We start from the raw sequence: 18,053 nt of genomic DNA on the forward strand, positions 1-18,053 counted from the left end.
TGCCATTGAAAACAAATGGACATTTTTCAGAACTCTCTTCCCTGCTGACAGAAATTTTTTGAGTCGTCTGCATTACAGAAAGAGGCAGCGTTTACAAAAGACTTTAAATTGGCATTAAATGCAGGGGAAGAGAGAGGCTGAAAGAGCCAGGTTTGAAGGAGGGAGAGGGAGAGAGAAATTTGTGAGTCATCACTTCATAGATGTAAGAACACTCTAGGGAAAGACCTTTTTTTATGAATAATATGAAGATACAATGACGAAAGGAAAGACGCAATATGGAATCCCAGAGAGCATTGGTGTCTAGTGGTTAGCAAGCTGGAAGGAGCCATTACTGCATTAGAAGTACTCGTGGCTCAAGAAGAGAAGGAAAAGTTAAGGAAGCATTAGAAGATAGAAAAGTTGAGGAGAGATAAACCCTTGATACTGTCTGTTGGCCCTACTAAAGAATTAAGGGATTCCCTTGCTTCTGGTAAAGAAGCCCCAGCTCAACGGCCTGTATATGAGAGGGAAGGGGGAGAGAGAGCCCACAAGCGCCAATCCTTCATAAGAAAATGTCCCCTGAGCCACATGCTTTGGGAAAGAAGTGAGGCCTGACAGGGAGAGCACAGGAAACTGGTCGTTAGCCAAAGAACCTCTTGGGTTGGGTTTACTTTACTTTTTAAAAAGGGACAGAATGAAGCAGAGTTCCAGCAGGGAGTGCTTAAAAATACAACCACTGCGTGGCACGGGGGGAGGGAGAGCAGCCCTGTAGAACGCTAAGTGCAGAACACAAATTTCTCGGGCACTCCTGATAAATCCTGTGCAGGGAAAAAGCCCTCTCAAGCACTGAAACCTTGTGCAAGACCAGGCACGCCACTGTCTGCGAGCATGGTCCACGCAGCCCGGCAACTATGTGGCAGAGGGATGGGGGCTAGCCCAGCAGCCGCACAGCAGCTTGGGAGGGGCAGCCCCATAAAATGTACATTGTTAAATGCTGTAGGGAAGGTCTTCTTTTCAGCTTAGCATGGTAACCGTGGTATTTGTTGCTAGCCCTGCGAGAGAACGACAATGGTAAGCCCTCTCAAGCACTGAAGCTCTGCGCAGGACAGGACATGGTGCTATCTGCAAGCATGGTCTGCACTGCCCAGCAGCCATGCGGTGGTGAGGGGTGGGGGCTAGCCAAGTAGGACGGGGACTAGCTTGCCAGCCACCTGGAGGGGTCAGGGGGCAGTCCTGTAAATTGCAAAGGGCAGAAAACAAGGCAGTCCCGCTAAATCCTGTGCAGGGAAGAAGCCCTCTTAAGCACCGAACCCCCGCACAGCACAGGACATGACACTGTCTGCAGGCATGGTCCACACAAACCAGCAGGCATGTGGTGGTGGAGGGGGCACCTGGATTTTCACCCAGTGGTGCTGAGTTTCCCTGGTGTTTACTAAGCACAGATTCAGCCACCCACACACAAATTTGATCCTGGATCTCCTGACACTGGGTTTTTTTGCAACCCTGAGAAATCCTGGCTAGATGCAATCGCCCCTGAGGTCTGCTAGCCATGTTGGTCAGAAAGAAAATGAGTTCAAATTGCCAGGCTTCCTGGTCCCATATCCTGGACTCCTGGAGAGCAGAGGAGGTGAAAGCAACCAGAACGAACACATTTGGGCCATTGTGGGATACCTCTGGAGACCAATAAAATCAATTTAAAGTTACACTGTTTCCACACTAGCATTAATTCGAGCTTTTAAATTTGAACTTGGCGTTACCCCGTCTGGGAGGGGTGGCACAAAAAAGTCGACTTCAGTGCCCCTGAAAATGGACCTCTATTTGCAGTGAAGGCAGTCACATTGTAAAGTCAAGCTAATTGCCTTAAAATCGACTTTATTTTCTAGCATAGACAAAGCCTTAGAAATTCTGGGACGTGACGGATGGATTCATTTCCTGTTCAGCATAGGGATTAACGTCCACAGCTACAAAGATCTGCATTCTGGAGAACCAGCTGGTGCTAGACTAAATTTTAAAAGCTTGCTGTGAGTCCGTGAGGGCAGAATGTACCTTGCTTAGAGGAAATGCTGTGTGGTCTACCCATTAAGGAGGCATGGCAAAATATGGTATGGAACAAGCTGGCACTGCCCACTTAAATGTCTTTTTAATACAGACCTTAAAAACCACACTGCAGATGAGCAGTAATGCCCATTAGAACCACCATGTGAGACATGCGTGATACAGCCCAGACTCCTGTAACTCTATAAAAAGCTACCAAACCCTAACCTTTCATCGGAATTGCTTCCTTTACACGGTATGTATGGTATTTTGTGCCTGGTACACATACTTACAAATCTGGAAGAGTTGTCATTCCTTACAGTTTTGGCATTTCCAAAAGCTGGTAGGAAAGAAGAAGAAGAAAAGAATTAGTGAAACAGGGTAATACATTCATAGACAATAGTCCCTTGGGATATGCGAAATTCGGGTAAGTCGGCGGGGGGGAGGGTGCTTCAGCAGTGGGTTGGGGCCAAGGGGTTTAGCCTGGGGGGTGTGGGTGTTGGAGCAGGGTCCGCACGAGAGTGGTGAGCAGGTGGCGGGAGTCCGAGCCCTTGTGTGCTGCGCCGGGGGCTGGGAGCCCAAGGCCATGCAAGGCTGTAGTGTGCCAGGGACTGGGAGCCCCATGCGCAAGCCCCATGTCGCCACGAGGAGATGGGGAGGGCAAGGGGGTTTTAGCTCCAACTGCCTGCAGCAGCAGGCAGCTAGGCAGAAAAAAAAAAAACCTTCTCCCTACTTTCCAGAGCAGTGATGCTGTCAGCTTGACAGCAGCACCGCTCTAGGAAGAGAGGTTTAGCCTATCTGGTTGCCCACAGCGGCAGGAAACTAAGTAACTAAAAGCCTTCTCCCTACCTTCCCAGAGCAGCGCCTAATGCACCTCTGGGAAGGCATGGGGAAGGGGCTCTTAGCCTGCCTACCAGCCTGCAGCTGCAGGAAGCTAGGCAGGCTGGCAGCCACTCTCTTCAAGTTGTGTGAAATTCACTTTAAACTCGCATTAAAGCGAGTTTCACACAACCTGACAACGCGTAAAGTGAGGGTTCACTGTAGTCAAAAACAAGTCACAGCTATACGCTATGCAAAACCACACGGATACCTTATGACAAACAAAGCATTATTGTGCATTTGAGACATCATTATCAGTTGCTGAAGATGAGCTTATGATCTGACACATGAAGATTGAGAACATGAGTATGAACTCATAAACAAGAAAGATTTGGTGCTAAGAAAAAAAGAAACCTTCCCTATGCCCTGCTCCAGCAAATAAGAAAGTGAAATTAAGTAGAAGCAGAATTGGATATTGACCGTATGTATAAGAGCCTCATGGTGTTTCAGATCTTCTAGGAAGATTTTACTGCCAAGAAAGGCACAAATTCTGCAAATTGGAAAGGTAACTGCTTTCTCTTTTGGAGAAGTTCAGTGACAAAACATTAGTTTGTTAGCTACCAAAACCAAAGGTTAAATTCCTGGAAGCAAGCGCCATTAGGCCAGAAAATGGACATACACAAATATGGAATGAGACAAAGCCTTGCCTACATGAGAAAGTTGCACTGGCTTAGTTTAAAGGTGAGATTTGAAGATAGTTCAGTTAATACACCATCAATACTTATTTTGGTTGAAGAGTAGCTTAGTTTAAATTAGCTCCTACTTGACAAACTAAATTGAAATAAACTAGGTCAAACAAAATCAGAGTGTCCAATCAGTGTGTTTGCATTGATTAAAGTCACATCTTAGTATATATCAGTAAAATCGGTGCAACTTCTCTGGTTACAGCAGCATTAGAAGTGAACCTCCACACTGATTTAGGCCGGATCTGTGCTTAAAAATTAGGTTACTGGGCTCAGGGGTATGAAAAACCACACCCCAAATGCCACAGCAGCGCTGACCTAATTCCAGTGCAGACTTCGCTAGGCTGAGGTGGGGATGAATCTATCAACGCAGTTACATTGCTCAGAGAGGCTGAGTTCCTACCACAGGAAAACCCTTCCCCTATTGCTGTAGGAAGCATCTACACAACAGTGCTACAGCAGCATAGCGGTGCCATTGTAGCACCATCAGCACAGGTATAGCCCTCGCCCAGTGGTCTCCAACCAAAACAGGGAGAAGAGCCAGTTTTTCAAATTCAGTTACAAAATCAGTTATTTCAAGAGCCACAATGCACGTGCATATGAGAGACAGTCCTTAACAAATAACGCCAAACCATGCTTTTTAATTACCCCGATTTTAAGAGCAGTGCATACACACAGTAATTTGTACCAGTTAGAAAGTTAAGATACCCCCATCTCCAGACTTTACCCACCTCAGCCCTATCTGCCCCCTATCCCCAGTTTTCACCCCCATCCCACACACCCCACTCCACCCCCAAGGCTTAACCCCCCTGAGTCCCAACCTCCCTTCCCCCACCCCCATGCTTAATACCCCTGAGCCCCAAACTCCCACAGGCTTAACTTGCCTCAGCGCACATACTTCTGCAGTGGCTCTGACCACCGCTTCCCCCCGCTGCTGCCGCCTCCTTCTTGGCACACTTGTGCAGCTCCAGCAGAAGCAGGCTTGGCTGCCCTTCTCCCAGCTCTCCTGGCAGCTTAGACTTCCGCCCATGTGGGGTGGCTTCCCTGCCCAGCCAGCTTTCTCTTCCAGGCTCCCTGGCGCAGCTGACTGCTGAGCGGCTCCAGCTGCTGCCACTTAAACAAAAGAACTAAATTCAGTTGGCTCAACAGTAAGCAACTGAATGTAGCTTTTGTATTTAAGTGGAGGCACCCACAGCTGCAAGAGGAATCAGCAGCGGTGGCGCTCAGAGCTGCAAGTGGCTCCTTAAAGAGCCACATTCATCTCCAGAGCCGCAGGTTGTTGACCCCTGCCCTAGCCTGACCTAAGCCTATTTTGCAGGGAGAGGAATAGAGAATTAGTCTTGGATTTGAAAATTGGCTTAGTTTGAAGTTTTCTAACAACAAGAGCCAGTGAAGGAAAAAAAAAAAGTTCCTAATATTAGGTTCAACATGGTTTTGAACTACACCCAGCAGCTGCCAGCTTACAACGTGCATGCATTGTGCCACATGAACACCAAATAAACTGTGGGGCAAGTTAGAGAATTTATTTCATACTGTACGGATGTTTATCAAATGGAGTACATCCCTCACTATGGCTGTGTCTACATTACAGAGTTTTGTCAACAGAAGATACTGTCGGGGCTTATTTCCTGACTGAACTTCTGTCAGCAGAACACATCTACACCTCATAGAGGCTCCCACTGTCAATGCCCTCTCAACAGAGAGCAGCCAGACTTCTGTTAGCCGGTGGCCCTCTGTCCACAGAACAGCCAACTGGAAGCTCTGTCCCTTCCAGCCCTCTGTCAACAGAACAGCCAACTGGAAGCTCTGCAAACAGGGCTGCCCACTAACCGGAAGCCCCCTCTGCTGACAGAAGGTTCTCCGAAGTATCTACCCTGCTTTTTTTTCTTGATAGAATCTGTTGACAGAAGTGTTACGCCTCGCACAGGAGTGACTTAACTCTCCCAAGACAGTTTCTCAACAGACCATATTTGTAGTGTGGATTCACCATGAGTTTTGTTGACAAAAACCAAACTCTAGCGTAGACACAGCCTATTAGGCAATGTAGCGCTCATGCTCCTTGCAGATGGCTTTCAGCTACTTGCCACTGAGTGTATATCTGTCTTATTTTCAGTACTCAAGTGAAGTTGACACTGCATGGAAAGTTACATGTTCCTCAGCTTTTACAAATTTGTCTGGAGAAGCTATTCTGGGTGAAAGAACTGGAGCCAAAAGACAGGGTTTGTTTCTCTTGACAGCCAGCGATAATGAGCAGAATGATTTAAAAGACTTGATGCAGTGCAATAGGTCATCTTTTCAACAACCATATCATTAAATAAAATGCAATGCATGAGCCACATATATAACCATGCACAGAGTATGATCACAGATGCTTCATTTGCATTAAAGAACACAGACAGCAGCGGTACATGGTCACAGCATCATTATTGTTAAACATGGGAAGAGGTGGCTTCACCTCTCTTCTGCTGGACTGCAAGTAAAAGCTGGACATCATGGCAGGAGGCAGCACAAACAGCAGAGCTAAATGCCCAAAAGCAACAAAGAGTGCCCATACACATTGTGATCCTACACTATTGTACTTTAAGTCAAGGTTTCTCGGACTGCAGGTCCTGACTCACGAAAGGAAATGGATGGCTAACCTCTCTTGGTACCAGACACTGTTCCAGCAGCATCAACAGAGCCACTGCATGGCACTCAGAGGTCTTGCAGCGACATGACATTCTCACTTAGCACTTTTCCTATTTTCCCCCATAGTGAGTTTTACACCCCCTTCCTTCCTTTACTTCCATTAGCACGCCTGTTCCAATAATGCCTCAATACATGTCATCTCACTTTGTTTTCAAAAACAGAACTCACTGGCAGATGCAGATTGGATTGTCATAGTTTAAGAATACCGAGAAGAAGGAATATGAACACTGCATGCAATGGGTCAGGCAGGTGAAGTTATTTTTTACAGGATTATAAGACTTTCTTGTATGAATGTATTGTTCTATCTTAATAGAGGGCTGTTGGAAGGGCCAACAATGAGACAAGACAAGGAATCCAGATAAGTAACCTCCAAACCAACTCTTGGGGGAGGGCAATTACAAGACAACAGGAAAACTACTAACTTCAAGGCTGCCCTCCCTGGTACCTCCAAGTAAGATGCAAGTCTTGCTTTGACAAGGCAGGAGCCCTGAGAGCAAAAGAACTCAGAACGATTAAAAAGGCCTTGTCGGGAGAGAGTCAATTGTCAGAGGCTGTCAGTCACTGATACAAGTGTGGACACAGTAAGCAGCTCTTCAGAGAGCTCAAAGAGTTAGATCTTCCCCCCAGTTCTAGGGAATGGCAAGACTTAGGAAAAGACAGGCAAATATATATTCTGGTTTATTATTTTTTACATCTGTTTTCGCTAAAATCCTTTAAGTCTACACAAACACTTCACTTTATGAAAGCTGGGGAATGAAAGCTGGTAATGAAAGCTTCATTACCACTCCCATACTTGTCACAGCTACTGCAACAACCTTGGTGAATCAAGGCAGACTGCAGCCCAAGACCCAGTCTTAGAGTGGGAGACTAGCATGCTAAGATAGGCGACATCTAGATGCCTGCCACAGCATTCACGCAGAGATCAGGAGAGAACATAAACACAGACTATAAACTGGGTCATGCTCCTCTTCTGCTTCCCTCCTAAAATCCAAAAAGGAGTCAATTTAAACAAAAAATGATTCTCTTTAAAAAGAACCTTCCAAAGATGAATAATTGTCAGGTCTTACTCCAGGAAACCTATAAATCACCAACTACGCTTTTGGATGCTGCAAATAAAAAGGGTTCAAATCTTTAGACTAGTGATAGATTCCACTTGCAAAACCAGCTGACATAGAAGAAAGTGATGCAGTACATGAAACAGTGAGTTTTCTATATGCATTAATAGATTCTTACCTTCAAGAACTGGATTTGACTGTAAAAGTTGTTCTTTTACTTGATTAACTTCTGCTCCTTTTCCACAAACAGCTGCTACATAAGACATGACAAGCTTGCTGGCTTCTGCAGGGTTTGAATTAGAAAAGAAAAAATCCAAGTAAAAAACAGTACCAAAAACTGGCATAAATGCTTTATTATGGATGCTTATATTCTTTTACATTTTTACCGTTCCAGCAGAAGTTAAAAGATCACAATCTTCTCAACACTACTCAAGCCCTGATCAAGTCCATGCATCAGACGCATTCAGTGCACACATTAAGATCTACTGATTTCAGTGGCCTGCAATATTTAGGACCCAAGCACAACTATGAGGAACACTAGTGAAACAAGCATCTATAGGTGCTTCATTCAGCTTAAGTAAAAGTGCATAACAAGCTAACAGTATGAAAATTCATCTGCAATGTCACTCTGCGGAAAATGGGTCTTAATTACAAAATGCAAAAATCAAGTAAAACTACAAAATCAATCCATTTTGCTTTTGCATATTATATAAAATATCATACACACAATATACCACAGAACTCTCAACATAAATCTGATTAAGTAATTAATACACTCTATTTTAAAACAGATTACTGAATATGAAACATTAATTTAGTCAATATCATATCATTTCAGTGCATTAATTTCAATATAAGCAAGTTTGAAAGAGTTCTGAAATTGTTAACATCCCAGTTACATAACCATCCAGTCAGTTTCAATGGTGCACTCACAGAGTAACAGTAAAGATTACATAAAAAAAATATGCCAGAGTTATGGTAGTAGTGTTTAGCACAGAGAGCAGCTGTGGGAGGAGCTAAGACAGTACATTTTAAAACAAGGTCTTTTGTGTTACATGCCATGCAAGTTTGCTAAATTTGGGACAACTGACAAGAAATACATTAATACAATTTTAAATACAACAAATTGCTAATAGCAGGAACCCCACACAAGTCAATACGATTTTAATAAAAACACTTATTTACTTTCTCCATTCAGAGATCTGGTACACATATAAGGGCTCAATTTCAACAAAGAACAGAACAAACCAATGGCTACTCCTTGCACACAGATTCTCTTCTGTTTAAAGGAAAAATTTGCTTTGTATTAACTGGCTTTTTCTGTCCTTGAGTTGAATTTAGCAAACAGGCACAAAACAGTACTGCAGGCTTGTGCTCAGGGTCTCATCTCCTGCAATCATGTTGCAGAATCTCAGGTTCCCACTTACACTTCCAAACAAAAGGTTGAAAATGGAACCCAAGTCAAACCAATGCGCTGATGCCTACCTTAGTTTGCCAAAGTTTGAAACACCACCACCTCTTTCAATAAGCTGTCATCTACAACTGGAACTGCTCTGGCAGACCCTGCCAATCCCACAGCAACACTGGGAAGTACTGGAAGGGGAGACTATGGGGTGGGACATACACTGCTACTCTTGACAAAGAGGGGAGCTACCAGCCCAGCCTCTTTAGCAAGGGAGCAAGGCTCTAGCACAGAGACAGTTACACCATCTACCTAGACCCCTTTGCATTAACAAGGCCTTGCAAACACACAGTATTTCAAGATTTAGAGATATAAAAGAAGATCATCCATAACATTCTTCAGGATCCAGAAGCTATTTGGAGGATTTTCACTAGGCTAAGAAAAAAGCAGGGTCATTTCCTCCTTATAAAAACTTAATAAAAAGCTCATTTTCCCAAGTGTTTTCCCTATTAAAGCTGATATATGGATAAACAAATGAATTGGGGCAAAAATAAGAACTGACTTGAATCTTTGATGGTAAATAAAAGTCCTTTTCTCTTTTTTTAAAACATATAAATGCTTCTGTATGTTTTGATGACAGATTAAGATAAACACAGATGCGCCAAAATACTTGAAAAGCTATTCTCTTGGTCTCATAATCCAGTATATGTCAGCCCAATACATACCAGAAATATAAGGAGACTCCTAATCAGCTTTCTAGACAAAGAAGGCTGGAAATTTTTGAATATACAGCCAACCTTTTACTTTATTTCAATGTATTTAAAAAAAAAACAACCACCTGTGCAAGTCTCCAGGTACATTTGACAGATTAGAAATATTAAGACAAACGTAGGAGCCATAAGACATCCTCTTTGCACAGGAAAACACAACCCACAAATGATGCTCTGTTTTCCACATGGAAGTTCCTATGAGTCCCACTTTTAGGCTCTAATTTCCCTCATGAGTGAGTTGGATGAGTGGAATGCTTGCAATGTCTCTAGGGCTATGTCCATACTAGACATAGAAAGCGGACTACAGATACAATTTTAGCTATGCCAACTGTACAGCTAAAAATTGACATATCTGCGCTTGGCTAATTTGTCTGTTCTTACAGGGAAAGGTCAAAACTCCCCTCAACCTACCTTCTTATGAGGAATGCAGGGGTCAGCTGAAAACCCTGAGAGCTCAATTTTGTGCATCCAAACCAGACACATGAAATTGAACCCCAGATGATTGACTCTGACTGGGATGAGCTGTCAGGGTGGTGTACATAAGCCCCAGGCAAAGAAGAATTTTTGGTAGTTGGACAAGTGATAGGGTGCAGCAGGACACTTGAGTTGGAGCCTCACACCCAACCTCCACAATGAGCCTCCCTCAGTGCTAAAGGTGTGATTTTCACAAGACAGTAGAAGGGGAACAGAGACAAGAATAAACCAGGTCTTTCTAGGATAACATACTGTGTATCTCTGTTCATACAGAAGGGGTGGGATGCTTTATGATCTCAAGGCAATAGCCACACACTACAAATGATTGTCCCTTTCTACCTGCCCAGTTTTAAAATAAAACAAGCAAAAAGTTGTTTCAGGTTTTACGCTCGCCTCTCAAACCTCCTCAACCAATCAGTTTTTCCTCTCTGCTCCGTTGAGTTAGACACTCACTAAAACAAAGGAAAACTCTGAAACCGAGTACACAAAAATGCTGCTGAAAGCACAAAAAGAAATATCGTCTGTAATCTCCTCCAGTATTCCAAGGATCCAAATGAAATAGTAAGCAAGAAATTTTAGACACAAGCATCCTTTTTAGTGGGTGGCATCCAGAGGATCACAGCTAGTTTTAAACTGGGCAGTAGCTGTGAGGAAATGGAGGCTCTTTACGACAGAGCAAAGGCTCTTAATGGGGCTCCTGAGACAAGCAGGCTAATGTGCAGCAGTGTAATAAGAGACTATTCTACACGCTTAAGTATTTCTCAGCTATCTGATCTGACAAATCTCCCCAGACAGTTAATTTCTTTGAGACGGGCTACGCAAGTACTGAGTGAAAAAGAATGAAAGCTGCAAATACGTGAATGTAATTTAGAAAAGTCGGCACTTTGTGACAACATCAGGATGAATCCACAGCAGAGGAAAAAGGCTTTAAGAATGAGGAAAAAATGCACATTTTGAAAACTAGCTCGTGGTATTTCTCTTATTTGAAACTGGTTTAACCTGTAAAACTAAGCCAAAAAGCACTGCACATAACATATTTAATCCTTATTAAATTCAGAACCTTTGGATTGCCTTGTCTTTTAACCACAGTAACTTCATATTGGCTTCTCTCAGGATTTTCTTGCACAACTTTACCAACAGCCATCAGTACAAAAAAGAAAATGAAATAATACGTGTGTGATGGGTTGAACACAGAAGTCCCCTTGGGTTTGCTCCCCAGTGTGCTGATCATACCATTGGTGCCCACCTTCCTGCTCTGTGGGGCTCTCCATCAGCCTGTTCTGCTAGGCCAGAACCTCTGGTTTTCCCCAGACAAACCACAGAGTGGGGGGTTACTGCCCCCCACCTCTGTAAAGCAACATAGACACTGAACAACTACAGCTCCAGGACAGCTCCATGGTAAGGGCTCAGAACCCAGGAAGCCAACCCACAAATGGGACCAAAACCCTAAATATATCTGTCTTACCCCACCATGTAAAACTTTTATGCAAGGTCTGCCCCCCTTTATCAATGAAAGAGATACGCACAGTGGTTAGCCCCCTCCCTCCATAATTATTTAAGCTGGGCTCGATAACAGACAAATGTGTTTTTTCTTATGTACAAAAGGTAGGATTGTAAGTGGTTGCAAGTGAAATAGATCAAAACAACTTACTAAATTAAAATGAACAAAAACACATAGCTAGTTCTAATCCATTAAAAGACTTATTACACGCAAATTTTTACCCTAAGTCTGGGCCTCCTATGGGTGGGGTGAAGTTTCATAAGGGGCCACAGCACAATTGGCTGCTATGCATCAGGCTAATCCATCTCACTAAAAAAGGTTGAAATATGTTTTTTTTTTAAATGGATGTGTATTCACATTTATATACCAATCAATAAAAAGTTTTTACATTTTCTACATACCTATTTTCTTCCATGTGCCGAAAGGTTTTTCCCCCCACATGAACATAACTAAAATTTCTATCAGTTTGGATCATATTAGACAGGTTACAGGGATGAAAAGTGTGGCCCAGTGTAAAAGATTTCCTCATCCCTGCCTTAAACAGTTGTTTGTATCTCTTCTAAAAAGCTTCAGACCAGACTCAGAGGGGTTGCCGTGCTAGTCTGTAGCTTCACAAAAAAACAAGCAGTCCTACAGCACCTTAAAAGGCTAACAAATTTATTTATCATGTAAGGAGCTTTTGTGAGTAAAACCCACTTCAGATTGGAGTAGGTAAGAAGAATCCAGGTTTTATATAGCAGGGTGCGGGGGAAGGTGTCATCTGTCATTAACAGGACAGTGGAAGAAGTAAATTAACTTAAGTGGGATGGATGTCACGCCTGTAAATATCAAAGATGGAGAAATTGTCCTTGTAATGTGTAAGATCATTCAGATCTCAAGTAAGCCCCAGGTTAATTGTGTCAAACTGGCAAAATAATTCCAATTCAAATGTCTCCCTTGTAAATCTTGTGGTAAAAGCCTTTTGTAGGAAAATGGCTACTTCCAAATCCTTTAATGAATGTCCAGTGAGGTTAAAATATTCCCCTATTGATTTCTGTGTATTCCAATTTCTGATTTTGGATTTATGTCCATTCATCCTTTGGCACAGAGACTGTCCAGTTTGTCCCATGTACATGGCAGAGGGGCATTGCTGGCACATATCACATTTTTGGATGTGCAGGTGTGTAAGCCTCGATGCTGTGGCTGATGACAGATCCAGTAACTTGACAGAACACAGCACTTCTGTTGACAGTGTTCTGTCGCTCCCCCGTGAGGGAGAACACCTTTGTTGACAGAGATCTGTCGACAGAAGGCCAGTCTGGACATTCCAGGGGCCTCTCCATCGACAGACAGGGCTTCTGGGACACCAGGCAGCCATGTCTACTGTGCTTCTGGTTGTCCGTTTTGTCACAAGAGCAGCTGGACAGTCTGGTTACTCTCTGTGGACAGAGTGGATTATTCTTGCAATCCACTTGGCAGTTTGGCCGCGATCTGTCAACAGAAGTTTTGTTGGACGAGATCTTCCAACAAAAACTTCTGATGACAAATAACTGTAATCTAGACACGGCCTAAATTACTCACAACCTTTGAGGAACTATTTGAAGCTAAAATATATCACTCATCAACAATTTCTTTCAACTATTATGGAATTTGAACTTCCATGCAATTAACTTGTGCATAGGGAATTTAGGACTGCAAAGGGAAATAAAATTACAGAACGTCAAAGTTTCTCATTCTGGACTCAGAAAGGCAGCAATAAAGAAAAGGACACAACTTTCAAGAATGCACATTAAGAGCAAAAAGGGGCAAAACCCTTCCCACCTTATGGCCCCTGAATGAAGCAAGATGCCCTCTAAGCTTTCTTACAATACGTATTCATTTGCAGCTTCATTGGTTACAACTTTTTTGTTTGTCTTTGTTTACGGAATGCATAATAAGTTGTAAGTACTCCTGGCTTCAGAAACAATTGCTCAGATGTAGTAGCAAATTAAGCGTTCCATACCTACTGTCTCTTTTCTACCAGCAGCGTTATTAAATAATGATTTAAGATGATCATGCAAATGATCCTTTTAAAAATGAGATTTCATGATCAACAATTATGTAAGTAACATTCACTCCTCATGATTCCATTCTTTCAAACAAACTGAATCTGATGTACCATAAGAATATGCAAAACTCAAACACTTTAAATTAAGTACCTCATGTGACACATTAATTTTAATGCTACAATCTGCTGAATGAGTATATCCTATTTTTGTGCATGTATCATTATTGTATGTGAAGTCAGAAATATAAAGTGTGAATCCGTTTATAGTTCAAAATGTGTTAACAAGGCCCATTTGTGATACTTTGGGTATTTAATAATTCTGTACTCACACCAATGACCTGTGCTTAATCACCTTTGTCCTTTAAGCTTATTTTGTCCTGTCCTGCTTGGTCCTAGAAAGATATGTAACTATACCGCCCCTTGGCACTGGAATCCGTTTTCAACCTAGTACTCTTCCATGGACAGGTGACGGGGGAGATGCCAAACAAAGGACTCCCTGCCCCAGAGGAAAGTCGATTAAACAATGGGAAGCTGTGATGGGTGGGAGGGCTACTACTCCTTTTCTAAAAAAAGAATAGGTAGTCCTGTGGCACCTCACAGACTAACAGATGTTTTGGAGCATAAGCTTTCGTGGGCAAAGCCCTGCTTCGTTACATGCAACATAGTGGACATTCCAGAGGCAGGTCTAATTATATAGGCTTATGAAAAGGAGGGAGTCCCAATCAAGAGGAAGGCCAGAGTTGATGACGTACCCCTTTTCTAGACATCCCAGTATTCAGCTAACTAAATTCCCTGTAAAATGGTTAAAACCAGAGATTGGGGTCCGATGTTGACAAGTATCCAGAAGAGCAATGGAAGAGAGGGGAGGTGGGATTTTTGAAATGAAGCAGTTATCTGCTGGGTGAGTCTTTTGTGTGGCCAGAGGAGAGATACAGAGATGCATTAAGTCTGGAAGCAGGCTTGGAAGTTTACAAAAATATCCAGGCCTCAAGAGGAACGTTGGAATAACACATATGAGAGTCGAAAGGAAATGTCTAGTCAGATGCAATCAGGCTATTTCTTAATTTTGGGTTTGGTGTGGGACTTCTCAGGCCAGCTGACGTACCCCGGGAACACAGTAACTTTTAAACTGAATCCCAGGGTTTTAATCCTTTTTTAGTTGCTCTGTAACATCTAGGAAACAAGTACACTTAATAAAAAATGTATTCTTTGTTTTGTTGATAAAAAAAATCACCTTTTCAAGGCAATGGTTTGATTCTTGTGTGCTGGAAGTTGAGGCTTTGCATGCATTCCAAAGACTGAGAGGCCAGCTATCAGTGATGGCAGTTTGTATTCTCTTAGTTTTCAAGCTCTCTCCTAAAGGAGGGTTAAGAGTTTGGGGTTATCCCACAGGGAGACATCTCAAGTATGTCTTACTGGGTTCTAAAAAGGGGCTTCTCTCACCTGGCAGCTACCTCCCAAGGTCAGGGAATCTGTGATTTTGGGAAGCTTTTAAGCAGAAGCCTTTTGAGAAGAGGTATTTTAAGGTCTCTTTGTGGGGCCCCCCACCTTCCACACTGAGTGCCGGAGTGGGGAACAACCCTGTCAGAAGTAGCCTTTCTGCCCGCTGCTGGCTTTTGAAACTGCCTGATACATCCTAAGAGGATACAAAAGAACTTTGGAGAACTCAGAGTAAAGGATCAATTAAATTTGAAGCTTATACCCGAAATAAGTATAGATATTTAAGGTAAAAAGTTTCTAGTGGATTGGAATTAACTCTGCATTTTCTGTTCATTTTAATTTTGTAACTTATTTTGATCTGTTTTCATTTGTAACCACTTAAATCCTACTTTTTGTATTTAGTAAAAGCACTTTTGTTTATTACCAAACTCAGAGTAAAAAATTTTTAGCTGGGGGAAAGCAATCACTGTGCACCTCTCTCTTTCTTTGACAAAGGGGGGTAACCTGTGAGCTCTCTGTGTATAACTTTTATACAGGGTAAAATGGATTTGCTGGGAGGGGCAGGGGCTGGTCTTCACGTGAGCCCATAGACCTGAGTTCTCCCAATGCTGGACTGCTTCAGTATCTGTATCTCTCTGCAGTGGGGGCAGTAACCCAAATCTGTGCCTTATCTGGAGAGAGCAGAGATCTGGCCCAGGACAAGGTGGTGGTGTGGAGCTCCAGAGAACAAGGCGGCAAGCACTGGCGGTAAGATCAGCACACTGGGGAACAATCCCAAGGAGACTTCTTTGATTCAACCCGTCACACTGAAAATTTCCTCAAAAATTATTCCAGCTTAGCTTGAGAGAAACGCAGTTATCTTGTACACTTACCAATGTACTAAGCGTAGCTGAGCATAATATAAAGAGATTTCATTTCCAAGGCCATCACTACTGTATTTTCACATAAATAGTGTGAGAAATGAAAGTATATTGAAAAGCTCTGGTGGATGCTTTCTAGGGTTCCAACCCAGGCCATAAGGGCAGAGGACATTGAGTTTTCACAGGTTTGGAATATACTTGGCAAAGCAAGTGAGTCCTAAATTTATTTTGACCTTTGCAAGATAGTATCACCAAAAGGATAACTTTGTATATCAATATCCTGAAATTGCACCAGTACAACAGGAATTCATTTATGCAACATCACACCTGTAGAAGCACATATCATGATGCGATTAGTTTACAGCATGGAGCAAATGCTAAGACAGCGCCAACATCCTCTCATATTTTTGAAGGGAAGCATGGGGAAAACAAAGCTGTATATTACCTGTTTTTCCAGCACCACTTTCCCCAGTAATAAGAATACATTGATCTTTATCCTGGTCCCTGAGGGATCTGTACGCTTCATCTGATAGAGCAAAGCTGCAAAGAAAAAGATAATGAATTTAGCAGAGAAATAAGCAAATGTCGTCAAAACTACATATATGTCATGTCCTTGAGGTTCAGACAGCATTAAAACAATGTTTTGCTGCTCTTTAAAGCGCTATACCAAGAGATAAATGGAGGAACTGAAGCTTCTTTGGAATCTTAAAGCCAATGAAGACGAGCACGGATGTTTGTGATTACAGGTTTATTTCATAATTATATCATACTTACGGCATGGACCTGGGAAAGAAATGTGTTACTTCCCTCTACCATCCACTTTTAGAGACCCATTAAAGCTTTTAGAGTGGGCAGACATACATTCATCCATATATATGTTCATTTAGCTGTCAGTGTAAGAAATGCCAGTACTGTGAGAGTTAGATGACAAAATACATTTACAACTCAGTCAAAACACTGCAATGAGCTATTTTATCAATTTATTTCAAATTCTAACCACAGATATAGTAATCTTCATATCACTACTTAAGGGTATGTCAGCACCAGTATCAATCCAGCAGGGATCATTCCACTGGATGTCACTATATTGTGTCATTGAAGACACAGTAAATGGATCTTTGAACATGCTCCCCTGGATGCTGGTATTCCAGGAAAATGAGAAGAAGAGTAGCTAGTGTCAGTGGGAGAGAAGGCTCCCTCTGCCTTTCTGTGTTCTTGGCAACTCCGCATAAATTGAGTTTTCGCGTAATTTGTGGAGCCGCCTCCCTTGAGTGGTGGGGAGCTGGGAGCCAGGAAACAGACCAGCTGTTTCCTGGTTCCCACAGTGAGATGGGAAGCCGGAAACTGGCTTCCTGCCACTCTGGGAGCCAGGTGTGGCTTCTCCCTGGCGTCCCCCAGCTGGGAAAAGCCAGGCAGGCAGACAACCCCGCCGCCACAGCTGTCTGTCTACTGGCTTCCCCCAGCTGCAGGAGCTGGGCAGACAGCCAGCCACAGAGCAACTGCGAGCTGTGCTTAACTCGTGTTAATGCAAGTTAAGTGAAACTCAAAGTTGCGCATTTCGGGGGCTTACTTTACACAATCCACATAGTTGAAGCAGACCATCAATAAAAGTAAGTGTAGACAGGGCATTAGATACAAGAGGCAGTTGGTGCTCTTCTCTTCCACTGAGAGGATGATACTCCAGTAAGGAAATAGGTCAAGTCTCCATTGCAATCTTGTACTTCCCCATTGTATTGCTTCATCCACACAAATTTCCTCCAAGCCACTGAATGTTATAGCCTAAACAACACCTTACATTCTAAACAATTTTCCCAATCAGTCCAGGCTTGTCATTGTTCCTCTATATATTTTCATGTTTTCTCATAAGGTGAATTACAGACATCTGGAAAACAAATTTAGGGTGGTGTCACATAACTGGAAGCTAAAGAACAGATTAAGAATGACATCATCTGCACTAGGAGAGATTGCAGGCCCAGTATACTGTCTGTCTGTCACTCACCCACACATGCACCCACACGCGCACACACAAAAAGAATCTTTGACTGACAATGAAGCCACATAATTCACATCATACCGTGCTATTAAGAGTACTACCTACTGTACTGCCAACATTAATTCCCGCAGCACATTGCTGTTCCCTTAAGACCTTGTTCAAGACCTAATTAGGCCTGGTCTTGCTTAGTATATAACATGACACAAGATCACAGCTTAAGACGGTGTGACATGACTGGATTTTTATATTGAATATGAAAGCCATTTTAT

At 42.8% G+C, this 18,053-nt stretch overlaps 1 protein-coding gene across 3 annotated transcripts in view; it reads right to left on the bottom strand.

Moving 5' to 3' along the window:
- Nucleotides 1-18,053, bottom strand: part of MYO1B (myosin IB) — a 198,864-nt gene that overhangs the window by 91,492 nt on the left and 89,319 nt on the right. For all 3 annotated transcript variants that reach the window (XM_075000691.1, XM_075000690.1, XM_075000689.1), the window contains exons 4-6: nt 16,237-16,331; nt 7,497-7,601; nt 2,307-2,353 (exon numbers count right to left, since the gene is read on the bottom strand). In XM_075000691.1, the coding sequence (XP_074856792.1) occupies nt 2,307-2,353; nt 7,497-7,601; nt 16,237-16,331 (247 nt within the window). The remainder of the gene's footprint in view (nt 1-2,306; nt 2,354-7,496; nt 7,602-16,236; nt 16,332-18,053) is intronic.

The sequence above is a fragment of the Carettochelys insculpta genome, chromosome 8 (genome assembly GCF_033958435.1).
Source record: "Carettochelys insculpta isolate YL-2023 chromosome 8, ASM3395843v1, whole genome shotgun sequence".
Lineage (NCBI taxonomy): Eukaryota > Metazoa > Chordata > Testudines > Carettochelyidae > Carettochelys > Carettochelys insculpta.